Consider the following 26,023-nt stretch of genomic DNA (forward strand, 5'->3'; position numbering starts at 1 on the left):
TATCTTAGAAGCACTAAAGAACACAGCAGGGTAGAGCACACTGTTTCTTAGAACTGATGCATGTGGAGCTATTGCCACAGTATTAATAATTGCTTTGAAGGTAAAGTCCATTTTGTGAAGTAGCCAATTGTTTTGCAAGAATCATATATGTGAGAGTAGAACAACAATTTCTGTTTCTTTCTTCCACTGTAGTACATTTTATTAAATTCTTTCAGCTTTGCATATGTCTGCACTTTAATTTCTTTTGGACCTGGATGTTTGGTGCTGGTAAAGAGCAGATGCAGTTTCTGATTTTCAGGAAAATGAATCTTAACTCAGCTTTAGAGTAGTCCAGTTCATAAGCAAACTGAGGAATACTCACAGACTAAAGATGTACTTATTAAGTGAAAAAATACAGTATCATAGTAGAGTAGGAAGTAATTACAATGGTAACATATGTATGTCCTTGATGGAACCATAGTGGAAACAGCCTGTCAACTCAGTGCTGTGTTACATACGAGACTGTGTTTATTTGCATGTGCTGTTTGCAGGACACACTTCTATTTCGTGCAAACAAACAGAATCTGAATTTTAATATCATTAACCCTCTTTAATAAAATTATGTGTTTTCATCTGCTTGATCCCACAGTACTTTTAAGTTCAGATCTTTGAACAGCGTGGTGAGAGAAATGTCACTGCTGTACTCTGAGATAGTATCATGGGACACCACATTGTCCAGTTTCATGCAGTTTAATTCCTGTGCTGCAGGTAGCTTCTCTGCTTCCCAAGTTTCCTGAAACTGCACTTTATTTTCAGAACATGACACTGAATCTGGTGACACCCACAATCCTGTGTTCTCTCCAGGGAAGTTGTTACCAGTGCTGACTGAGAGGAAGTGAGGTGCCAATGGCCGTGACACAGATTCATCCTCTAAAACACAGTCTGTGCCAACTGTCACTGACGACAGCAACAGTGGCAGTTCCACTATCTGTTGTCGGTAGCATCCTCCTTGCTCCACTGAAGGCAGCAGCAGCTGTGGCAGATGCTCTTCTCTTTCAACCCCATCAGACTGCAACAGCAGTTGCTGTGCTTGCTCAAGGCTCCCATGTATATGAGCTGACTCTCTCATGGCACCACTGTCCCACAGTGCCACGTTTGGCCGCTGCTCTTTGTAATTCCAGTGGTTGCAGGTTTCACCCAGTGTATGACAGATGAGCTTCCCACCAGCAGAGCTATCTGAAGAAACTTCCTTTAGCAACTGGTTTGGGCACAAGTTATTCTTGTTGCTATGGTCTCTGCCATTGACACACACACCGTAGGTCATGGGGAGGTTGACAGTGCTTTGCTCAGAGGTTTGAGGAGCATATCCAGCAGGATCTGTGCTCACTGAGCACAGCAGATGAGTACCCTGGAATGCTGGTAGGTTGGCTTGCTGCTGGTAGGTTCCTGATGATGGACGGAATGGTTGTGGTGGCTCCAGTGCTTTGTCCAAACATCGGCTTACCTGTGAGAACTGTGCTTCAGGGATGAGAAGTGAAGGTTTGGATAAATTTATAGGCTTTATAATGTGTTCCACTGTCAGAGTTAGAGGCTGGAATGATGAGATCCCTCTGAAATCCTGTTGAAGTAGACAGACAAACAAGATTTATCAACAAGAACTCCATGACATTGAAGATCTGCTTGAGAATCTCAGAAATTCCCTGTTCACCACAGAGGATTTGGACCAGATGGCATTTAAGGATCCCTTCCAATTCAAACAGTTCTATGAATCTATGAAATTTTCTTTGGAAAAATCCCCAAAAGAGCCAGCAACCACCATCAGGCATTTGTCATGCTAATGAAAGACCTCTGATTTTTGTTTTGTTTTTTTTTTTTTAATGGGGAATGACCCTTCAAAGGAATATAGGTACCTCCTGCCATGTTTTGGGATGGTTATGTCATTTTGCCAAACCAAGGAATTAAGTACGATGAGCACTGTCTGGGCTGAATCCAGAGCAGAGGGGAGAGCACAGTGCAGAGTTGGCTCACATGATGGCAAATCATTGCATGTATTCTGATAATTGGCTAAATGCAGTCCTGCATGCAGCAGAAAATATGCAGACGTGCTTTCCATTGTAATACAGAAATCTGAGGATAGGTTTCAAGATAGGTCATAGGTCAAAAAAAGTATCAATTTATATTTGTGACTTCATTTTCAGTTGACTTAAATGCATTAACTGAGTATTTCCAAATAGAACACGAACATATAGAGTTGCAATCAGACATTTAGCTCAAAAATCTGAACATGTATCTTCGGCAGACTTTCATAATTCTTCTCTTACTAGATAGAAATACCCCTTACTTCACCATCATGCCTCATTCATATCACTGCCTTTTGACAGTAAGCACATTTGTGAATAGTTGTTAAGGATGAAGTGCAGGAAGAGTAAAATTTCATCAAAAATCTCCAATGGACACTATGAGAACTGCAGTCACTGCCATCGAATGAGGGACTGATAAGTCAGTTGCTCAGCAAGCTCACATATCCCACTGGTTTTATGGTTTTGTTGTTGTTCTCTTTTTTTAAATTTTTAATACTAATATTAAAATTTTATTACTTATATACATTATTATGTATTTTAAGAGGGCTGCTGTGAAAGTATGCCTCTTATTTTATGGTGTCAGCCCCCAGCATCAGAGGCAGATGTTGGTGGTATGACAGTAGAAGTTGAACCTTCCCACCAATATTCTGTTCCGTTTTGTTGCCCTGGGACAGGCAGCAGCAGAGGGACAGTCTGATGGAACGCATCTGACACAGAAGGACAAATGAAGCAGATGGTGGAATTGAATTCCAATGTGTGGAAAAAACTGCGCCTACTGACATTCATTGACTCTTGTGAGTGTTTAAGGAGAATCAACAGAGGATGTATCACAGAGAGGCAGTAGATGGTGCATTTCAGCAGTGGCAGCTTCAACAGTGGTTGCAGCTTCTGCAAGTGTAGCTTTCTATATGTGTCCCGAGACAATTCCTCTTCACTCAGTGCAACCCAGGCAAGCCAACAGGTTGGACGCTATGGCCGAGACAATGCCCCTGCCTGCTTGTCCATCCACCCCATATAGCAATGACACGGTCCCGAGCATTTCAAAGATTTGCTGCAGTGACTTAAGAACACTCACCAGAGACATGGGCTGTGCACTGTGTTGTTTGATGTACTTACAGATTACATAACCAACAGCAGCAAAAACCAGCCCTGCACAGAATCCAAGGGCTACGAAACAGTAGAAAAGCCATGTGTTATCTGGTCAGTGAAGGAAAGAACAAGGAGAAAATATAGTGTCAGAACTGATGCATGGGATCATCCAAACGATCATAGGTTGCCTTAGACAAGAATTTTAAACTAGCATTGCTTCAGCACCTCTGTAAAGGATGTGGTATTTTATATCAGCTGAAAATTGGTCTCTTCTGTGTACCTGGTATCCCAGGAAGTCTTTTAATTGAGCAGATTTAACAGCCTCACCTGGCAGTGTTTTAAACCAAAATACTTGAGGTTTGCTGCTTCTCTCAAGGAGATAGAGATGTACTGTTCCATTATACTCAGTGTCTGGGTCCAGATTGGAAACTTCAAATTCTTTGTTGTGCTCATTCTTTTTCCACTGTTTAAAACAAAAGCAAATTCTGTATGTCAGAAAGATTAAATACACACAATTTCCTGAAACTGACTGCAAAATACAACATATTTTATTCACTAATAAGATGCTACAGGAAACAATAGTTCGGTATAGTTCTAAATACACAATTTCATTTCCACTATTACTGCATTTCAATTCATTGGGATTAGAACTACATCCTTAGCTTTTTCAGTCTCTGTCAGGTTTACTTTTTGCTAGCTATACTGTTGAACTCTGGCTTCTTTTCCAAATTATCAGAGAAATGCTTAAGTTCCTCTTGTCTGCTGCATGCCAAAGGCTTAGAGTTCCCTCTGTGGAAAAATTCCCTGTGGTATTTCTGTATATCAGAAATGTTATGCATTGTGTATCAGTTTCGATGCCCTTCACCGGATGCAAAATGTGATCTACAAAAGTCAGTGCCTCAAGCCCTGAGGTTGTCTGTTACCTTTTGATGTGTCCTTTGGTTGAATATTGTTAAGTGATAATCAACAGCACCGAATTTGCTGTAAATATCCTCTATGGTTAGCTGGTGGCCATCCTCACCTCTCAGCGGTGTATAGGGGGGGCGTATAAGAAACTTTATGGATCGTACATGTGGAATATACTCTACTGCTGGTGCTCCAATAATAGCTAGAAAATACAGAACAGAAAGTGTCAGCTGTTTATATTAAAGCTGATCATCAGGTTTTAAATCTATCTTATACATGCACCCCAGTCTGTAAGTGATAATGTCTGCTTATATACAAAAAAGTGTTTGAGTTGTGTTTTGTTGGATATAGGAAAAATCAGGAGATGGGAGGTACTGTCTTTCCTCAGGGTTCTTCTGCCTACAGCCAATGTTTGTCCCTGTAAATTCTTTCCCAAGCCTTTTCCCTAGGACCAAGTTCTCACGGTTCGTACGTTGGTTCCCTTTCCTTCATGCACATGTGATGAGGCGAGTGTCAGATCACATCACAGGGCAGTGCTGCCTAAATCCCTATTTCTACTTCAGATTTCGTCTTTAGGGCTGCTCAGCTCTGTGTGTCTACACTTCTACGCAGTGAAAGGCGTGCACAATACTCAATATTTAAAGAGAGGTGTAACTCAGTCCATAATGCAATGTTTAAAAGCAGCATTCAGTACTCCTTCAAGGACTATGTAGCTTGAAGTAGTCAAAAGAATGGCTCTGGGGAGTAGAATCACCTCACTTGGATTGTTAAGGCTTATGTTGCAATGGAAAGAGAATATTTAATGATTAGAGCAATGATATGGTTCTTTCATAGCTTGATTTGTGCAAAGATGTGAAAACTCTTCACTTCCACTGACTGAGTCCTTTAATTATTCTTGATACATGCAGTGGAAATATTTTAGACACAGAGTCAGCTAAAGACCTTCCAGAGGCTGTGTTGTGTGTCTGGTGTGGCCCACTTGGGTGTTGGGAGCCCAGAGCATCCATCCATCTGTCTGCTTGTTTGCTGGAGTTCATGTTTCATGGCTTTGATGTCTCTATTACTGGCTGAGCTCAGGGTGCCCATAATCTCTTTTACTAAGCTCCCCTGCTACTCTTCAACCTCAAGAGCAGCTCTTCCTCCAAAGACAAGAAGACATTCTCCTGTAATTGCAGCTGAGTGTCAGATCTCAGTCACAGTCACAGAATGTCTGAGGTTGAATGGGACCTTAAAGACTATCTACTTCCCACCACCCATCATGAACTGGTTGATCTTGAGCATATTGGGCTGCCCAGGGCCCTGTCCTACCTAGCATTGAATGCCTCTTCATCCCTGGAAAGCTTTCACTCCCCCCCAGCAAGCACAGAGTCTTGCAATATTGAAAACAGAGGAGACATAATCCTAAACATCAATGGGAGTTAGGATGAATCCCCAGCAGTGGTACGTACTCTCTTTTCTGGGTTCAAATCTCTCTGAGCGCACCCAGTTGGAGGAACAATGGTGGCTGGTGGCCCTCACCCTGGCGTAGTAATGCTCTGTGAAGTTCTCTGTTTCACGAGTGAGATTGCAGAAAGGCTGTGTGATGCTCTGGCACTCCCGCTTGTTAAGCCAGGCTTTCTCTCCATACCTTTGGCAGGACAAAAAATCTTTCAGGCTGTTTGGTAGAGCGGATGCAATAGAGTCCTTCTTCAGAATGATGCAGACAGGCTGCTCTGACAACTCTCAGTAGTTTTAAAAGTCATTATTGCAATTAGCAAGTGGCTGGGAATTAAATGGCAATGAACACACCCCCACCCCCCCCGGCAGGTACAACCCTTAATCCATTCCCATTGGTACTTCTGCATGGCTATGGCTTTGAGGGAGGACAGCTTATTTCAAGGCACATACACAGGAGCATCCTGAAATCCAGTGACTGCTGGGCTCTGCGCTCAGCTCTGTCACCCAGTGACTGCATGTAAATTTGCTGCTGAGTTTGCAGACTTCCCCACATGCAACAAAACTATAGTGTACTAGAGGTCTGATTTCTTGTAGCTCTGATGACTGAACCAGAGGAAGGCAATTGCTATTACTGGCACTTAGAGATGGGGAAATAGCAGAAAAGAGAGAAGTAAGTTGCTGAAGGCAAAGCTCTATAATAAAGCTGTCAACTCAAGGTGTAAAAGTATTGTTTAAATAAGGACCATCTGCCAGTTTAAATAATCCTGTCCTTTACTGAGCTCTTGCCTAAGCAGAAACATTTCTGTAACAGCAAAACAAGCAGCAGAAACAGCAACATTGTCTTTTCTTTCATGGCCCTCCTCTCTGAGAAAAGTGGCCATAAAACCCACCAAATCCCAGTAAGAAGCAAACTTCACATACTGTTTATACTGGACATCAAATAAAGTGCCAGGAGGGATATCTGCTTCAGTTTCCCATGTCAGGATGTTCTCAAAATTTGTAGAAGAAAATGCTGCACGTTTCAGACATGATGACCTCTCCGTAGTCGCAATGCCTACAGTAGCAAAGAAAACAGTGTTAAAATGCATATTCTAGCACTTCAGCCCTCAGATGAACATGAATCCAGTGGTGCAGCCCTTTGGTGAAAAGAAGAAGCAGACATCCTGCTCCCAGTTTGCTAAAGGGGGGGCTGCAAAGGAGAAGCATGAACAGAAGCAGAACTTGGATCTTGGGCACACAGCCGTGTAGGTCTTGCAGATTGTTGGCTCATCCCACAGGAATGTAAGCCAAGAATTTAAACAGAAGGGCCTCAAAACCTAAGAATCAGAAAGAGAATGCAGGAATTCTTTATCAGGTTTCTCTTAAAGCAGCTGAGTGCCTGGAAAACAAAGAACAACCTGATTTGAAGGCTAGATTCGTGTTTAGCAATGCTACTGCTTTCTGCCCAGACTCAGGGAAGTAATGTGCTGAGATCAGTTTCACACCACTGTGAGTATGACAGCCATTAATCTCCCACAATCTATTTTTTATGGGATGGAGACTGCCTGTGCAGAGTGACATGCCAAGGACCTGGGGCTTGGACTCTGGTCTGGGTGTGCCAGAGTGAAACAGCTCCCCGGGCTCCCTGCAGCCTTGGCCCCATCAGCGACGGTGGGTTCTGGAAGCAGAACGTCTGCTGTTCCTGAGAAACACAAAGAGCACAGCAGGACCACGATCTACCCACAACTCACTGACACATCCTGGAGACGTTGGGCTCTGTTCTGTCATGAGAACGCACAGCACAGAACTTCCTGAAGGCTGGTTGATAAAACTTAACAGGGGCAGTAAACTTCTGAACTGATAAGCTCTGTAAATTCCGAGTATAGGCAAGTCCCCAAAGGTGCACGGCACATATGTTACTCTTGCTTTGCAGTTCAACTAACTTCTTGAAGTAGTGAGGGCTTCAGTCTGCTCTTGCTGGAAAGGAGCAATCCCCTTATGGCACTTGTAAATCAGTTCATACCCACATCCCTGAAAAAAAGTGGTGTACTAAGCAGGTAGAAGCATCAAAATTTCATAGACAGGAAAATTTAAAACCAGAATGGAGGTGACCTGTACAAGATCCTTTCAGTATTTAAGGGGGGATATAAGAGGAACGGGGACAGAATCTTTAGCAGGGTCTGTTGTGATAGGACAGGGGAAATAGTTTAAACTAAAAGGGGGATGATTCAATATCTAAGGAAGAAGCTTTTCACACTACAGATGGTGAGGCACTGGCACTGGTTTCCCAGAGAGGTGGTTGTGCCCCATGCCTGGAGATATCCCAGGTCAGGGGATGGGAATCTGAGCACTGATGGAGCTGTGGGTGTTCCACTGTCCTGCAGAAGAGTGGAATCAGATGCCCTCAAGGGTCTCCTCCAACTCCAACAATTCCAAGATTCTATGATTTGTTTGTGTATCTTTTAAAATCAGAGCTGTTCTGTTCACATGCCTCATTGCATAAGACATGGGTAACTGAAGTCAGTAAATATCCTTTACTCCTGTAGCATTCAGCTTATATCAGTGGCAAACATTTCAGACTGAAAATGTTAAAAGGTGAGAGCAACACAGTAAAGAGTTTTTTTGACAGTCTTGAATTACAGCTCATTCTTTAGGCCTTACTTCAGGAAGCACGACTGAACTACTTCCCCTAATACAGATACAAACTGAAACAACCACCATAAGAGACAAGAGAGAAGCCAGGACTTACCGACCACTGAACACACAGCCAAGACGACCAGAAGTTTCTTCATGAATAGCAGTGCAAGGTGGACTGGGAGAGCAGGCAGTCAATCCAGTATGCTGGTGAATCACCTTTTACATCAGCTAAATTATTGTTGGAAGGGCCAGGTTGGATTTGTTGCCCAGTAACAGGCTGCAGAGTTGCTGTCCCGCCTGCGTGCACATCTGAGGTCACCAGCAAAAGATATGCATGCATGTGTGAGCACATAAGAGAGACTATAAGGGACAAACAGGAACACTCCTTCTGAGTATACACACCTATCTGTACAAAGGTGCACAAGCCCAGAGGCTTAGAAAATCCCCGTCTTTTTTCTTGAAAGAGAGCCAAATGCCATTTTCCTGATAAAGAGCTTCCTGACTAATGGCCCTTGTTGAGATGTTTTCAGTTTTGAGGCTTGCTTTTCAGGTTGGATTGCTTTAACTTGTTAAAACTCCAGAAGTGAATACATACTGCTGTTCACATAGCTGGTATTATAACGGCTGCAAAGAAGACACCTTTTTCCCTTGGAAACCTTTGGATGTTTTCCTAAACTGAAAGTCAAAGAAGATCAGTAGTTTTTAAGCTCTGCTGTTGTTCATACTGAGAATGAATGGTAGTCAAATGACTCATGTAGCCATGCTGCACTGGGCAGAGCACAAATCAGGTCTGCCAAGGCATCCATCCTGCTGGGTGGCTGCAAGTTTTTCTCTTCACATAGAAAGCAGGCTGCCTTCCTGAAGCAGGAGTGTGTCTTGCCCCTGTCTTTTTTTTTTCATAGCTTTTCTCAGAGGCAGTTAGAGACCTACAGTTGATTTTAGTGGCTAATGACAATATGAGGCTCAGTTCTGGATGTCATCAATATCATCAGATAAAAACTATACACTTGTATGAAATCTGAGCAAGAAACATACATAGGTCCCTTTTCATTCATTTCTTAGGCTTTTAGGGTTGTTCAGTTACATTTTCAGCTTCTTTTCAGAAAAAGGGAAAATGCTTCCTTCTCTAGTGCAAACCAGTAGCCTGTCTTCAGGAGCTGTGGATTTAGAGCCTCCAGAATGTGTAAAATCAGAAGTACTCTAGCATGCTGCTTATTTTTCCTTAGGTACCAAAAGCAGAGAAAGTTTCACACGTATAGGCTACACTTGAAGCTCAGAAAGCTCCCTCAGGCAGTGGTTTTGCATTTTTATCATCTAACTACTCACCCAGAATGGACTGGGTAAACCCACTGGATGATTTTGTCCCATGGGCATAACTATTGACAAAATGATGATGTCCTGTCCTGAGACTTTATGTGTAGTACTAACTGGACCGCTGCATAGGGCTAAAATTCCCCCAGACTTCTTCAGCAGCTGACCAACAGCCAGATTTTTTGGTGAACTGGATCACAGCTCTTCCAATGAAAAGGGAGAGCTTAATTACTCGTTACATAGCTACAGTCATTAGGTAGGATAGAAGATATGGACTGGCAAGAGGCAGCAAGGTTCTCTGGCTGTTCCTCATCCTTTTCCAGTGGAAAGAAGATCTCAAGCTTGGGTGAAGGACATCCAGGAGTGGGACATTGCCTCCACTAGTACAGCTCACCTGGACTGCAACCTTCCTCCCCAGTTCCTATCCTGGGAGAACCTGGACAAGACAAGAAAATTGATCACAGGTCCTTTTTGGAGAGCTGCGACATGTCCAAGTAATTCTGTAAAAGTTACACAACTTCTAAGCTTCCTGTAAATCAAGGATTAGGGGATTTTCTTGATTGCACAAGAAAATGGGTGGTAATTATACTTATATGATATATATATATTTCTAAATTAAGAGGAAGGATTTCAATACAGGATGAACCTGAGGATACTTTGGAGGTGATGGGTAAGAAATAAAGATCTCTAGTTCAGTAATCTATTTCAACACTTCCCTCTTTTTTTTTAAGGTGGGATTTTAATTTGTACATCTTCTTTTCCTCTTCCAAGGCAGTTCCCAGCATCTCATATCACTCCCTATCTCCTTCTGTTCCTCCTGTTTTTTTTAAAGATGTCAACATTATACCCTTCCTTCATATGAAATAGTTCTGTTTCTCCCTCTTTCTTCAAACACATGGCTTTCTTCCATGCCCTTTTACTGAGGAAAACAAACAAACAAACAAAAAACCTAGGAGAATATGTTTCTATGAGATGCAAAGGTTGCAAATTAAAAATAATCTGAGTTCAGCATTGCCTGGTGAAGAGAGGCCCTGTCTGTCCTGTGTCTTTTCTTGGTGGACTTCTGATTTGATTCTTTGCTCAGAGATAGCTGCAATCCTCCTCTTTCAGTGGCCCAGATGGAGGCCTAGCTGAGAATCAACAACATACAACCCCACTCAGAAAAAAGCAGTAGGAATGGGAATCCTATGATGGAGTTCTGTTTTAAAATGTAATGTTTTTCAAGAATAGCTGAAGACTATTTGTAGTTCTGTGAAATATGAAAGGACACACACAGAGTTATCTATGAAAATATTATTGCTTCTGCATACAGCATCTCTCAGACATCCTGCACAGCAGGGGAAAACAATAAGTATGTTTGTATAAAAAAGCAAAATAAATAAATAAAGATGCTACACATTTCTCACTCAGACTTCAGTTCACTCCACTGAAACACAGAAGGTGTACTCTGTGGGTTAATGGAAAATCTCAAGAGAACACAAGGCACTGCATGTTTGCAGTGTGATACCTACAGGAGATATCACTGCATGCCTCACCCCTGCTGGATTCAGACGGTGTCTCATATCATAGTTTTAATGTCTATCACAGCTGTATTCCGACAGAGGCACAGTAAATGTACACCAGTTACCTAGCATTAAAAATACACCTTTTGTGTCCCAGAGCCATATCTTTGACAGACCAGACATTAGTAGAAAAAAAACTTTATCTAGATCAATAAATTAGAAAAAAAAAAAAGCAGACAACCCACAGCACTTTCAGTTATTTGTCCTTGTTCTTATCCAGGTATCCTTGCCTGGATTTCTAAAGCTCTCTATCATCTTCTAGGCATGCAAAAAAAAAAAAAAAAAAAAGCAAGGGTGCACTCTAGCTCCTTCTCATGTAATGTGAGTGCTGATAGCCTTTGAATTTAAACTTTTTATCTGTGGATGCAGGAGTTATCCTTTCTGTAAAATTATCACTGCCACAGTCACTTGCAATACCTTCATCTTCTGCCACCTGTAATGTCTGAAAGTAAATGAGTTTCTCCATGCTGGGATCTTCATCGAGCAGTAAGTTCTCACCGACCTGGACAGGCAGATCAAGTGTTTGTTTCTGGTAATACATGGTAAGATGATGAACTTTCCTATACAGGCAGTGTTCATCAGCTGGAAGCCTGGTGCAACTCCTGTTCATTGGTGTGTGAAGAAGGCTCACTTCCAGGCAGTCGTCACTGCCTGTATCATGCTGTCTGTGTTCCCTGGGACCTGGGAATCTCACATCAGTGAGTGATATTCTTCTTAAAGAGGAGCTGTGAGAATGTGGTGCCTTTTCATTTCCTTGGGATCCTGAGGTGTCCACCTCATTCCTTCTCGTGGGAAAGAAAGAGAAACCCATGGCACTAAAGTCAAGTGTGAATCCACCATCCACAGAGAGACCTCCAGATGTGGTGTCCAAGATAGTTTCTGCCTCAGTTGTTTTGGATGTTTGAAAATCAAAGCGTGTCCTTGGAAACTGAGGCATTTCAGTGTATGGGATGAAAGTACTGCTGTTTTCTTCCTCCTCCTCTTCTTCTGATGATGATGATGGTAGGAAGGAAGCCATCCATGGGTGGTTGTTCTGTGCTAAAGTTCTGTTTTTCTTTCCTTGTGACATTGGTTTATCTGTGCAGATAAGATAGTCTATGAGGAATTCATTTTCTCTGAGCTCACAGCAAAAGGTTGGTCCAGGAACTTTATAATTAGACAAATCCTACCGGAGAAAAGATATGAAGTAGGTCAGTGATGCTTTTCATAGAAAATTTTGGATATAGGACATGCCAGAATCAAAGCTGTCTATATTAAAAAGAGACTTCTGAATGCAGTGCTCAGAAGCACAGAGCATAAGCAACTTTTACACTCCTTCCCAGATACCATCTGAAAATCAGCCAAACTTTGAACCAGGAAGATACTCCAGCATTTGGGCCCTACCAAAGCTTGAGGCTTCTTCTTATGCTTAGCATCTTGTTTCAGCAGCCAGATGGTGGAGACACTTGCCAGAATGATGAGGAGGACAAAGACAGGGATAATGGCAGAAAAGGGGAACTTCCATTCTGCTGGTGAAACAGAAAAAGACAAAAAAAAAAAAAAAAAAAGGCCTGAAGATGGTGTATTTTATGCTAATAATGGGCTCTTAGGGTCAGCTTTTCTTTCAGAGATCACTGAAACTATTAAGGCTCAAGATCCTATTTTTCCAGATAAAAAGATGACAGACATGCTTAAGACCAGCCTCTAAGGCAGAAATGTTACAAATAATTGTTGATACAAGCCAGTGCCTCAATTAGAGCAGGTCAAAAATGAGGCTTTATTCCCTTTTTTTTTTTTCTTCCAGAAGAAATTTGAAAATTCCCAAGGCTTTAGTGGTAGTATAACTCAACTATAACAATTCAGGATTTTCAGGAAATATTTTAGGGCTGGTATTTCATTTTTAATGAAAACATTGCTACAGAAGGCAGAAACATTTCACTTGAAACTCCAAATACAAAAAACTTAATGGAAAGACCTTTTTTTTTTTTCTTCTTTCTTCTGGAAAGTTAATTTTGATGCAATTCTTTGACATTCTCTGATCTCTTTCAATGTCTTAACACATCCTTCCTCAGGAAGGCCATACCTTTGTGGTTTAACAGTATGCACACTGGCTTGGAGAATTTGCTGTGCTTGAAGTCAATGCTCTGGATGGAGGATCTGGTATTCAAACAGTAATTGCCACTGAGTGCAGTGGCATCAATAGTCACTGCCTTCTTCCTAAAGATACTTCTGTATTGCTTCTGTTTGGAAACAAAAGGAACGAAGGGTTAGAAAGATGATTGAGAAAGACAATTCTTTCATTTTTGGGATGATGTTTCTCTACCCTTTTTGCCATGACTCTGCATCCTGTTTGCATGGTGCCAGTGGTTGCAAGGTGTGTGAAGAAGGACTTGCCTTGCTTGCTATTTGTAGTAAGCATCTCTTTATGTTTGTGCTATGCTCTTCTATGCTGTTAGCAGCACCCAAACTAGTTGTTCTAAACCTTGGATTTTTCTCTGACTGTTGAGTAGCCTCACCATCACATTCAAATAGAGAAAAACAGAAACAAAGTAAGAAATGGAACTACCAATAAAACAAAGATGCTGAATGTAAGACACTAATTTCTTTTCCAGCTTTAGTTAATTCTGGTTTGACCTTTTCTCTAGGTCTGGCTCCAATCACTCCCTGCATAGATATTTGCAGCTATTTCTCTTCAGCTGGGCACCATTCCTTCGTTTCATCCAAGTAGTACCGCTTTTACTGACCTTGTTTTCAGATCCAGCTTCCCAAAGGTTGAAGTCATACATCCAAGATAAACTCTCCACACAGATGGCCATAGGAAAAGTGGCATTCACGTGGATTACATTCTCCTTTACATTCACATTTAGTAGTGGGGGAGCCAGTTCCACTGTAATGAATGACCAGATATGAGAAAAATGCTTGCTAACATTGTAATTTCACAGAAGTAATGTTTTACATGGCTGATCTAAACTTCTAGCTGATCTCTTGTGGCAGACATGAAGGAAGGAGGAGGGCAAAGGAACATCTCTTTTTCTAACCTAACCCCAGTGATACTGTCTTTCTGTTGTGATGAGCTTGAAACCAATTCATTGACCTAGAGCACTGATGGAACAAATTCTGATACCTGCTACAAAAATTAATTTCAGTTCATCATGGCTTGTTGTTGCCTGTGCCCACTCAATTCTGGCATTTATAAAGCTTCATGTTTCTCTTTCTGCCATGTGTGGTTTAACTGATGTGGTTATGCTAACACTGTTGCTGGGATGTCCTTTCAGCCAGGCTATACCTAACAGACACTTACCATCTAAATGGTATTCCTTGAACTGCGATTTTACCCATGGTGAATGGAGTCGTCCTGAAGTGGCTTTTACTTGAGCCCGGAATTTAATGAAGAAGTTTGGAATCACGCATGTGAGGTTGCAAGAAATACTGTGAATGTTTTTGCAATGAGGAACCTTTATCCATTTGTCCATGAGTCCCTTGCTAAAACAAGAAACAAATATGCCATATCAAACATGATCTTTTGTTATAATTTATACAGCAAGTGAAGGAAGTGTTTTGTTGGATGGATGCTGAATCTTGCTGAAAGTTCAGAGCACTTTCCAGACAGAAAAGGATTGGCTTTGGTGAAAGAATGCAGTCAGACCACTGATCATAATGACTGATTAAGTACATCCACAGATGTTTGCCCTGTGACATACTTCCTATCAGACTCCCTTGTAAGCACTCACCTTTCATACCTCACAGTGTACAACACATCTGGTGGAGATCCTTCTCCTGGAGTCCATGTCAAAATCATATCAAAATCCTTTGACAGTAATGTAACATTTTGAGGAGCAGGAAGTTGACCATGACCTGATCAAAAGGGAAAATCAAGTGATTTATTAAATATTGCTTTGGAAATAGGAAATATCACACATTTTTTTTACCAAGGTGGTTTCAAAATTTGGAATATAGCAGCTCAATTCACTTATGACTATAAACTGTAAACTAGTTGGGGAAATAGGTATGTCTGTGCTATAGTCGTGTTTTTCTCACCTCTTGCAAAACACAGTCACCTCAACAGCTGTCATAATTAGGACTGAAATGTGTGTGAGAGATCCAATTCTGTAATTAGAGAAACATCCCCCGTAGTATCACTGGAAGCATCTTGTGATCTGTTTTACAACCCTACAGACACCAGACTCCAGCCTGTCTCCCTCGTTTTCTCACCACCTGGCCCTGAGATCATGCACACACCCCTGGGTCACTCCACCCATCCACTTCCAACTCATAAAGGCAGATGTGCCATAAGTACAGCAGGATGCAACATGCAGGCTTGCCGCTTGTCCTTTTTGGCACCAGTTGTTTCCGGTAGATAAACATGTACATTGGTCTCTTCAGCAAGACACACTGAATAGTCATCTGGCACTGCTGCCTAGAGAGGTTGTGGGTGCCCCGTTCCTGAAGGTGCTCATGATAATGGATGTGGCCCTGGGCAGCCTGAGCTGGTGGGGGCAACTAGCCCACAGCAGGGGGTTGGAGTGGGGTGGTCTTCAAGGTCCCCTCCAACCTCAGCCATGCTACAATTCTTTGATTTTAAATTGTCTTTCCTTTACAGTGAAATGTTTTACTTGATGAAAATCATTCCCATTCTCACTGATTTAAACATCTGCTATGTCTTCCCTCCTGCAAGCAAAGCCCAGCAAAGTGAAAGTGACAAAGACATAACATACCTCTGAGCTGCCACAGGAAGCACAGGACTGCCAGCACACTGATTCTCCAGGCAGACATGCTGAAGCAGAACTTTCCCACATGTAATTTATTTATTTCCTTGATACCTTTTCATCGCATTGTTTTCCTGCACCAAGTTGTACGATGCTGGAGGAACATGTGGTTAATTACTAGCACGCATGTGCACAGCCTTACTTCCTTGTTCAGCCCAAATGTGGCACTACTCACTGAACTGAAGAGGGAGCAGAGGTGAGACTGCTTGTGATGAAAGCAGAAATGCTGCAAAGATTACAGCACAACGCCCTCCTGTGAATCAGAGCTGATCGCTGGTATGGGCTACGTGAGAACAGAACATAGCGTGAGCTCTCTCCTCTGAGACACCTCATAAAAAGCGACCTTTGGCATTTACCTGAGTGACTGTCAAGTATTTATAGAAATCAAATAACATTTTACTGCATGAAATACTTGATAATAACCCAGTAGGTATAGAAACCTGTTAGCAGACATATGTGAAGTTATTTCAGTCTCGTGCTTATGAGGAGCCAAGGATTTTTTCTCGATGTATCTTATCAGGCCAAGAATAAATTTTAGAAGGTACAAAATGAGCCCAGTGTGGAAAGCAGAGTGCAGAGCTGGGATGCTCCCTGTTTGGGTCTTGCCCTGAATCAGGCTGAACGGTACCAAGAAATTTTTTATTTTTTAATTTTTTGCTCAAAGGGCGGCGAGGCGCTGACACTGCTGCCCACAGAAGCTGCGGGCGCCCCATCCCTGCAGGCATCCAGGGCCGGGTTGGGTGGGGTCTGAGCTGGGCCGGGCTCTGCAGGGCTCTCCCAGCTCCGGCCGCAAGGGGGCGCTGCCGCCCGGGGAGATGAGCTGCGCTCGGGCCGCGGGCACTTCCGGAACCTGCTTCCGCGCGGGCGGGGTGCGCCGCGCTCTCAGTGCCGTTCGTTGTCCCGGTGCGGTGCGCCGCGCTGTTCCGTCGCACCGTCCCACGTGCGTGGCAGAGTCGTGGTAGGCAGCTACAGGGGTGTGCGAGGCAGGACACAGCGCTGCAGCCGTCAGCGCGCTGCCGGGAGCCGTCGGTCGGCATACGGCAGCCACGTGGCTGCTGCTGGGTCTGCTTGGTGATGCAGCGGTGCGTCCCACTGCACGAATCCCGCATTCTCCCACTGGTCTACTCAGTCATGTCCAAGGGGTCGTCTCTGTTCAGTGCATTGTATCTTGGCCTTTGCATGCTACTGACAGCTGGGGAATACTGTTCTGCTGTCTCTCGCCTCTTCTCGTGCAACGTGATTCAGACCACGAGGGCAAACCACCGCCTTCCCTGCCTCACCTTTCCTGCCTGATATCTTCCTGAGGAGGGGCTGTGCAGGATGAATGCTGCGGGGCAGCCGCTGCATGCTGCGGTACGGCTTTTGTGAAACCACTGGGGGGAATTGCCGGCACAAAGTGCTGTCGTCCCAATCCTTCCTGCTCCTGCCCCACCCATGCACTGGTACTGGCAGAGCTTTGCGTGCCAAGATCCAGGTGAGAAAAAGCCCGCGTGTTAGCAACACTTAATAGGGCATCCCTGGTCTGAGTGGCACCATGGGAAACCAAACCATAATGAACCATAAGTGAAAATTAAAGAACATTTCACTTGACCACAATCTGCAGGAAAGAGCAGATGGTTTCTGCTTGATTCTGTGTCCGGGCCTAGGGCTCCAAGCATAGGAGGGATGCAGAGATGTTGGAGTGGGTCCAAAACAGGACTGTGAGATGATATGAGGGCAGGAACACCATTCCTATAACAAAGGCTGAGGGATGTGGGCCTGTTTAGCTTAGAAATTAGAAAGCTGCTGGGAGACCTCACTGTGGCATTTCAGAGCTGGAAGGGAAACTGACTTCCTACATAGTCTGATAGTGACAGGACAAGTGGAAATGGCTTTAAACTAAAAGAGGGAAGATTTCAATCAGATGTTAGGGAAAAAAAAAATTACTCAGAAGGCAGGGAGGTGCTGGCCCTGCTGCCAAGAAAGGTTGTGGATGTCCTGTCCCTGGGGACATTCAGGACCAAGTTGTATGGGGCCCTGGACAGTCTAACCTGGTGGGGGGCAACCAGCCCACAGCAGCGGGCTGGAACTGGTTGGTCTTTAAGATCCCTTCCAATCTCAGCCATTCTGTGATTCTGTGACTTGGTGATGGTTACCATCTTTCACAGCATTTACAATTCTGATGTGTTCTTCCATTTCAGTCATCACGACACTGAGGGACCAGCTGCATGCTTTCAGTATTTCTTAAAATGTAAACTAACCTTCTGAGGTAGCTGCCACATGGACTCTTCCCCACCTGATTTTTCTTTCTTTTCAAAATGTTAAGAATTTTTTGTTTCTTTATGAAACAAGAAGATGGTCTTGGTAATTGCTTTGAGGGAGGGAAATACATCAAAGTGACAGCCTGAGATTGTAAGCACCAGCAGTTCCTGCTTCTGGCTTTAGAGTGCTATTTTGGGGAACCTAAACCTTCTTGCCCATCTCTGGACAATCTTTTTGTTGAAGGCTTTGCTCTGACCTGGAACTTGTGACCCTTCATCTTCTGCAGCTCAGGAGCTGCAGAAAATGTTTTCCTTCTTTTGCTGAAAAGGAACAAATTGCTACTGGTAATGAGAAGGTTAAAAAGTCTGCAGAGCTGAGTGATGCCAAATAAAATAAAATGCAGCAGTGTCCCCTTGACCCAGACAGGCATCTCAGCAGCCTGTCACCAAGAAGAAAAGAAGAGAACAGACTTGACATGGTTTTTAAACCGAGCCTGGAAAGATTTAAAGTGAAAAACAAAAGCAAACAACATAACGTATTTCCCATACAAATGCTACAAATCCTTTCACGTTTTTTATTTTTTCTTCTGGCTTGGGATTTTTCAAGGAACTCAGGGCTTCCAAAGTACACACAGCAGCTATAACTGATACAGTTCCAGATACAAGGCTCACAATTAAATGATGTATGGAGTTCAAAGTCTGCTTCTGCATGATAAGGAGAGTATAGTAATCCCAGTTTCATTAGGCCATTGTGCTTTGATAGGTAATAACGGTGCTTTGACAAAGCCTCAGGAGCTTCCCAAGAGAGTGCAGCATTTCCCAACTGTTTCAGACTTGCACAAGTAGTGTGTAGTCACCAGCCAGCAGACCCTCCTCCCTCGCCTGCCTTATTGCTGCTAACACTGCAGGCAGGTAGAATGGGTGCTGCTGTGTGCAGGTGGAGAGCTGTCCTGACCAAGCTCAGAGAGATAAGCAGTGCTCATGTGGGAGCAGGGAGCTTCACAGGCATTGCTGTCACTTCCAGCTTCAGGTCTTCCTCTCTTTTGAGGAGGGTAGGTATGATGTCTGTACCAAAGGGGAAGACCTTCACTTCGTCTCTTGCCCCATGGCAATGGTGTGGACCATCCTACCTTCCCTGTTCCTGGCTGCTTCATCATGTAACAAATGCAAATCTGCAGAGATTGTTTTCCTCAGCAGAAGAAGCCCCTGCTGAGTAAGGCAAAAAACCCTATTCTCATGGGATGAGCTCATTCCCTCCAGAGGGTTTGTTTATTTGTTCACAGCAAACGAACAATGAGATGAGTCTCCTGTGTGCCTGTTTAAGGGATGTTGGGAGGGCCTTGCCTCAGTTGCAGGAGTGGTTACTCACATTGTGGCTCTGAACTGACTTCATTTTCACCTTCCCTGTGACCTATTTTCTGCATGCAGACCTCTTGTGTGCAAACACAGTGCTGCCTTGCTGAGATTGACCTGTCACAACCCTCCCCAAGCAGCTGTGTGCATCACTGGAAAAGCAACCACTTGTCTCTCTAGCAAAGGTCCCAGATCTGCCAACTGGTTTTCTACCACAAGTGAATTAAATGCAGTAGTTATATGGATCTCAGTTAAAGTCTGAACTGCAACAGAGCAGACTTATTTTGGGTCCTAGCCTGAAATCATGAACCTGTCCTGTCTTTGGTGCCCCACCAGGCAGCAGGGCAGCAGTGTGAGATAGCTCTACTCAGGCAGTGCACTCGAGTCACTTTTGGGTTTTGTGCTGCTTTTCTCGTGTTTCTTGAAACCTGTTCCCTCCCCCCTTTACCTTTTTATTCATGCTGAAAGCAGTCAGGGAGCTTGCCTGGACATGCAGTAACGACGAAACTCCAATGCACACAGAGTCAAACGTTTGCTAGCCCACAGTGCAGGTACAACAACACAGGAACCTCCTGGGGGCACCGTGCCTCCCGAAACCCCCACCTCTCACTGATCAGCGTGGGAAAAGCAGTGGGGACCCTGCGTGTTACAACAGAGAGATAGACTTATTTCTAGCAACCTGTCTGCTGTACTCTCTGAGCCAAACTGTGTTCTCGGGGGTTATTCCACAGGCTTCAGTGCTTGTCCTTTGAGAGTGGCCCTGTACTGTGTGCCACCCTCCCTGATTTTGTGGTTTCTCTGTGGGCCCAGGACTGCAGGATGCAGTGCATTGGCCCTTGTTTAAGAGCCTCTTCTTCCCCTGCCTGTCCAGGTGTTGCAGGGATTTTTACATACCACTTTCAAGCGGGAAACACATTTTGTCTTGGGTGGATTTCATTCAGTGGCAGAGTGAATGCACATGCAAGGAAGGGAGCACATGACATTGGGAAGCTGCGCATGTTCTGTGTCTTTAATGTGGACATCATCATTATGTGAGTTATCTGCAAAAGGGGGTGTGTAGGGTGCCCAGAGGTGGATTTCCATGCGCTCTTGCTGAGGCAGCAAGATGCTGTTCTCCTGCAGCCACTCATGGCAGCAGCTGCACTTCCTGGCAGGGAGGGCAGTGTTTGTTTGAATGTTTACAGTGTTTTGCATTGAAGTATTTGGCTGCCAAAGCTTATATGCTGCCGTTAAAGTTAATTAGGCAGATAACTAATTAAAGACATCTCCCTTTTATTGTTGCCAACTTGAAATTCAGAAAGGGGCTTGTGTCAAAGTAGATGCAACCACATTTCCCAGTGAAAGAAGTGACAAACTGTTGAAGATCTATTATAGAATATATATATATAGAACCATTCAGGGGATGGATGCAGGAAGACCCGGTCGCCGTCTGAGGGAAGAAACATCCCAGTCCCATGCAGGAGCAGACAACTGAGGCGCTCTTGCTGTGAAGGGGAGGGTAGTAGTCTGGAAATGAATGCAATGGACAGGATTTGGAGGTGCCAACAGACATCATGGTGGTGTAAAAGTCCCCAGGAGGGTGACATGTCCTTAGGGACTTTGTTAGATCCCCCTGGCGGAGCTCCAGGGTGGTGGAACTCTGAGCTAAGAGGATGTTCTCTGCTGTAAGGACACGGGAAGGCTCTGCTCGTAACACTTGCTGGTGGATGGTCCATGCTTTCCATGCTGCTCTGCTGCCTTTGGGATGTCCACGTGTGCTGTGCATGTCACTGGAGCGAGAGAGGATCGACCAGATGGATGCCCTCTAAGACTGTCACATTTCCATGGGTCACTGCAGAGGAGATTTGTATTGTTTCTTTAAAAAAGCATCACCAATGACACAGTATCGCTCAAACTGAGTTCCTGTATCAGTGGTATGAGGGAGTGCTTCCAGTTACTTCAGCGGTGTCTTGACCTGCCAATTCCTGGGGTCATTTTGGCCCCAGGGAATAAGCAGTAAGAGGGTGGAGTGGAAGAGCTGAGGTGAAGTTTAGTCTCCCTGGGGTGGCCACCTGCCAGGAGACGTGCTGTAACTGCATGGCACCAGGCCCAGAATTTCCAGGAGGGCAGAGCTTGATTCTGAGCTTAGGAGAGGGGCACGCATTTCCACCAGCACTTTGCACGTGCTGGGTCCACCCTGGGCCTGGGTTGTTGTGAAATCCCAGCCTGGCTGAGGGTGGCTGAGTGTTTGAAATTCCACCAGGCTGCCCAGCCCTCCCTCCCCACTGAAAAAGAGGTGGAATTGAGCAATTTCAGCATGTGTTCCTTGGCTGTGAAGCTCACGTACTCTGTGGAGCTCAGGGGATGATGCTGATTTCACCCAGCTGCTACAGAGGAGCAGTGTTTAAGGGTTCAGAGCTCATATCACACGACTGCTGAGGTTGGTCCACTGATACACATTTACACCAGATGAGGATCTGGTCAGAGTCTCGATACTGGGAGAATATGCTTCCCACCCCCGCTGCTATCAGGCCCAGCCCTCAGATGACAAGAATTTAATTTAAAGGCTCAATCTCTTGTCTGAACAGCTCCCTCCCTCCCCCACTCTGATGGCAGGAAAAGCTTCGGAGAGGCATCAGGCGAGTGGGAAAGCTTTGGAGAGAGCTGTCTCTTGCCCTTTAGCCATCCAGAGAGAAAGAACTCATCTGAATGAAATGAGGATCAATCAGAGAGAAGCATGGGAAAAGCTGGGAAAATGAGCCTCCAGTGATGTATATTCATGGGGGGAAAACCTCCCCCAGACATGCAGAAGCTTTGATGAAAACCCTCCCAGCTGTGCTAAGCCTTTGAAGTGACACAGCAGAACTGCATTCACGATTAGCCAAGAGATAGAAGCAGATGAGCCCTCAGACAGCTGAATCCCTGTATTTAGGATAGACTTTAGTGCTTACTTTTTATATCTCTTTCCAAAGTTAATGAGCATCATCTGCACTGCATCTCATCGTTCCTTTCCCCCCCCCTTCTTCCTGCACTGCACCCCAGATTGCTTACAAAGCCAGCAGCACGTTCACAGTGGGCAGGAGATGATGTGGCCATGGTGCTTTATGATACAAACTGGAAAGAGTCCTGAACAATTCGCAGAAAATGAAAGGCTGATGGAAATGTGTCTTTTTAAAAAATTATTATTATTATTATTAATATTATTATTAAACCATAAAGGAAGTTCCTGGAATCTCCCCATATAGCTTATGTCAAAATTCCATAAAATTTCAGCAGCAGTGTTTCTTCTTCTCCCACACTTGTCTCTATCTCCTCTCTCGAGCAGAAGTCTTGGAAGCTAAATCTGTGCTCTGGTCCTTGAGTTGAGCAGTGCTGTTTTGAGGTGGGAACACTTTTACACACTGGAGATGGAGAGACATTTACCCACTATAGTAGTGCCCAAGGGGGCCAGAAGCACCTGTACTCCATGGACCCAAGCCCCATGGGAGCTGTTGAAGGTTTTTTATTGCTGGAAGGTCAGTTCTTGGAGAAATCTTGCTCAGAAATGCACTTTCACCCCACCTTTGCTTACCATTGCTGGATGGCATTCTAAACACAAAGTGCTCTTGGCTATCCAGTTACCCCATTTCTCCCCCATGCTGCCTTTCCTAGCAGACAGCTCTCTTGCAGGAACTCGATGGAAGCAAAGAGATGCATCCAGCCAAGGCAGTGATGTACAACACGCTTCAAGGTGCACTAACAGCTCCAGGTTATCAAAGCCTGTCTTGTGATGCAGTGGCATTTGCTCGGGTGTTTTCTTTTAACTCTATAAGATACCCTGAAATAAAATAAGTCAGTTGGTATTTGAGTTGTAAGAAGCCACTTTGAGAGTGGTCAGAGACTTTTCTTGAGAGCTCAGTTAACTGAGATCCTCAGCACTGCCAGGGCTGCGGTGGGACTCATGTGTGTTTCTGCCCCTCGAGAAGGTCCAAACTCCCATCCTCTTTCCTGGCTGCCAGTGAATCACCCTGGATCTGGCTCACCCCAACCACAGACCCCCATTCCCCACATGCTTCTCCCACAGCAAGCTCTGTAAATCGGGAAGAACCAGCTTTTTGCCATCCCAATGTGGTCATTTTGCCTCACTGCCTGTAAAGCCCTGGCTATCATTAGTAAGTGTGCAGCTCTGTTTGTGGCTTCTTTATCCCTCAGCCCAATTGCCCAGCTCTGGCCCTGCTTTGATTGCTGCTGTAGGCAGTGCTGAGTGCCCAGGTTAGCAGGAAGAGTGTGATGAGTCAGGAGGGCACACGGAGGGCCCGTAGCTGTCTGCGCTGTGTAACTTCTGTACTGAGCATGGCATTTCTAGATGGCATTTCTGTAGCTGAATATAGTAACTCAGAAAATCCTGATATTTCACATTCATAGAATCAGTAGTCTTGGAAAAGACCTCTAAGAGCCAGTTCAACTGTTCACCTAGCACTGATGTTGCCCATTAAATCTTGTCCCCAAGTACTACATCCAGCCTTTCCTCAAACACCTCCACAGATAAACTTATTTTGCATTATTCTGAGAGATCCCTTTGTCTGAGGACACTTAGTTATGTTTCTGTTGAGTTTTCAGAGTTTTTTTGGTAGTGTCTTAAAAGTGTGAATATGAAGTAAGCTATTAAGTGCCTTTATACTCAGTTAGAATGAGAGTGGTCCATCAGCATGAAAAGGATCTTCACAGGATTTACTGTAATTTAATTTGAAGTGTGTTTAAATGAATGGGATCAGTGAAGGTCATCAGATTCCAAACTGCAAGCAACCACACTTTTCTTCCCTGTTCCATAAGGCTGGTATCTGCCTGTGTCCCAGCTGACGCAGGCACTGTAGTAAAAGCCCAGAACGCCTGCTTTTCCCCCAAAATGATTGCTCTTCATGACAGACACTTCTGGAGGAGACTTGTCTCCCCTCACAGCAGATCCCACTTCACAAGGTCTCTTGGGAATGCAGAAGCTTTGTCTGCCCTCAGGTGTGTTCATGCATTTGAAGATCTTTAGCGGGGCATGAGATATCTTCCCCTTCCACGAGCCAACAAAAATGTCACGTCTTGAGAAAATGAAATGAAATCTCATGCATCACCTGTCCCACAGGACTTGCAAACACAGTCATGGAGGGGCTGTTAAAGGGGCCCCAAGTTTGCTATAGGTGAGTGAATTCTTAACCTTCCTTGCCAGGTATATAAGAGGAAAAGTCAGGGCTCAGTTATTTTTGTACACACAAAGGCAGCATTGGTTCTCTTACCTGAGCTCTGCGTAGAGCAAATGCAGAAATGGGGCAGCTTAAACCTAATGCTTTTTCATTCTCTTCGGACTGGGTTACATGAAGGAGGGTGCACACTGGCTTCTAGGTGGGTTGGCCAGGGTGGTGAGAGTAACCCCAACATTATGGGTGAAGGAATAAAGCGAAAACCATTTAGGTTTTCTTTTTTTTTTTAGGGGGGGCGGACCTTTCTGAGCAGTATTTCCCTCAGCAGATGAAAAGTGCATTCATGAGACAAAGTTAAGTTAAATCACTTTTTGTTTAAAGGAAGCAAATGCCAAAGACAATTTCCCTGTACTTTCTGCCTCTGTTTTTCAAACAGTAATAGAATATAAATGTTGTGTTGTTGTTTCACATCCTCCAGCTTATTTGTGGTTTTCTTCATCATGTTCCCATTGGCAGATGGCCTGGACTAACCACCACTAGTGTTGAAAATGCCTATTTATGTATGTTTTATTTAGAGTTACAAAAACATAGCTTTTCCCATGTCACCTTTCCTCAAACTGTGTGTGTGTTACAGGTTTGCTCTTTTCTGGCTTGAATTTTTCAAATTATTCAAAATTATTCGAGAACCACTTGCTGTTGCTCAGTACTACTCTGTGTCAGTCATCCTTCCTGAAAGATCTGCCATGAACTTGGGATGGCCGAGTGCCTTTTATGCCTGTTCTATAGTCACTGCAAAGCAACGTGCAGGATGACAGAATGCCTTGCTGAATCAGCACACAGCAGCTAGCAGCACTTGACAGCACTGTCCACAGAAGCCCTTTACCTCCTCTAATTAATCCTCACTTCATTAAGCAGAAAGAAGGCAACTCCTGGGCGTGTGGGTATGCTGAGACTGTGGTTGGTGCTCCTCTCCTTGCTGCCTATTGGGTGCAAGCATGGGCTAAGCCGTGGGCACTGAACACAGAACAAAGGGAAATGGCTTTAAACAAAAAGGGGAGGTTTATGTTAGATGTTAGCAAGAAATCTTTTACTCAGAGGGCAATGAGACACTGGCACTACTGCCCAGGGAGGCTGAGGTTGCCCCATCCCTGCAGGTGCCCAAGATCAGGCCAAATGGGTCCCTGGGCAGGCCCCATGGTAGAGGAGTTGGAATGGGATGATCTTTATGGTTCCTGCCAACCTCAACCATTTTGTGATTCCATGCTTCTGTGATTCTGCAGAGGGGACTAGGCAGGTACAACTGCAACCTCTGGGCTCTGTGTTGGGTTGCACAAAGCTGCTGCTTGCATCATAGCAGATCTCACTGCTGATCTTCAGTCCACACCCTCTTCATCCTTTTTAATGCTTCTCTTACCCAGCAACAACCACTTAGGCAGAAGAGCTTCGTCACATCTCTGGTCCCCTGTTGAATGCTAGCTTGAAGCAAGAAATTTGCCTGCACCAAGAGTAGGGGTCAGTGCTTTGGAGGATCTGGCAAAGCCCCATCTCTGGTATCCA

At 44.4% G+C, this 26,023-nt stretch overlaps 2 protein-coding genes across 4 annotated transcripts; both read right to left on the reverse strand.

Moving 5' to 3' along the window:
• Nucleotides 1-357: 357 nt before the first annotated feature.
• IL22RA1 (interleukin 22 receptor subunit alpha 1) lies at nucleotides 358-8,512 on the reverse strand. 3 transcript variants are annotated; one of them, XM_065744595.1, is made up of 7 exons: nucleotides 8,221-8,512; nucleotides 6,414-6,546; nucleotides 5,504-5,682; nucleotides 4,073-4,257; nucleotides 3,477-3,612; nucleotides 3,136-3,227; nucleotides 358-1,597 (listed from the first exon to the last, which is right to left on the reverse strand). In XM_065744595.1, the coding sequence occupies exons 1-7, from the start codon at nucleotides 8,261-8,263 to the stop codon at nucleotides 599-601; spliced, it is 1,767 nt and encodes a 588-aa protein (XP_065600667.1). In that variant the 5' UTR covers nucleotides 8,264-8,512; the 3' UTR covers nucleotides 358-598. The 3 variants fall into 3 exon arrangements, with proteins under 3 accessions (XP_065600667.1, XP_065600666.1, XP_065600668.1); XM_065744594.1 differs by having other exon boundaries at nucleotides 3,136-3,257; XM_065744596.1 differs by lacking the exons at nucleotides 5,504-5,682; nucleotides 6,414-6,546; nucleotides 8,221-8,512 and adding an exon at nucleotides 5,364-5,465 and having other exon boundaries at nucleotides 360-1,597; nucleotides 3,136-3,257.
• A 2,756-nt stretch (nucleotides 8,513-11,268) lies between these two features.
• Nucleotides 11,269-15,821, reverse strand: IFNLR1 (interferon lambda receptor 1). Its single transcript, XM_065744578.1, has 7 exons — nucleotides 15,676-15,821; nucleotides 14,692-14,815; nucleotides 14,262-14,443; nucleotides 13,705-13,847; nucleotides 13,044-13,200; nucleotides 12,365-12,489; nucleotides 11,269-12,146 (listed from the first exon to the last, which is right to left on the reverse strand). The coding sequence occupies exons 1-7, from the start codon at nucleotides 15,731-15,733 to the stop codon at nucleotides 11,283-11,285; spliced, it is 1,653 nt and encodes a 550-aa protein (XP_065600650.1). The 5' UTR covers nucleotides 15,734-15,821; the 3' UTR covers nucleotides 11,269-11,282.
• Nucleotides 15,822-26,023: the final 10,202 nt, after the last annotated feature.

This window comes from Cyrtonyx montezumae, unplaced genomic scaffold, assembly GCF_038088225.1.
Source record: "Cyrtonyx montezumae isolate F1298 unplaced genomic scaffold, pur_monq_1.0 scaffold_31, whole genome shotgun sequence".
Lineage (NCBI taxonomy): Eukaryota > Metazoa > Chordata > Aves > Galliformes > Odontophoridae > Cyrtonyx > Cyrtonyx montezumae.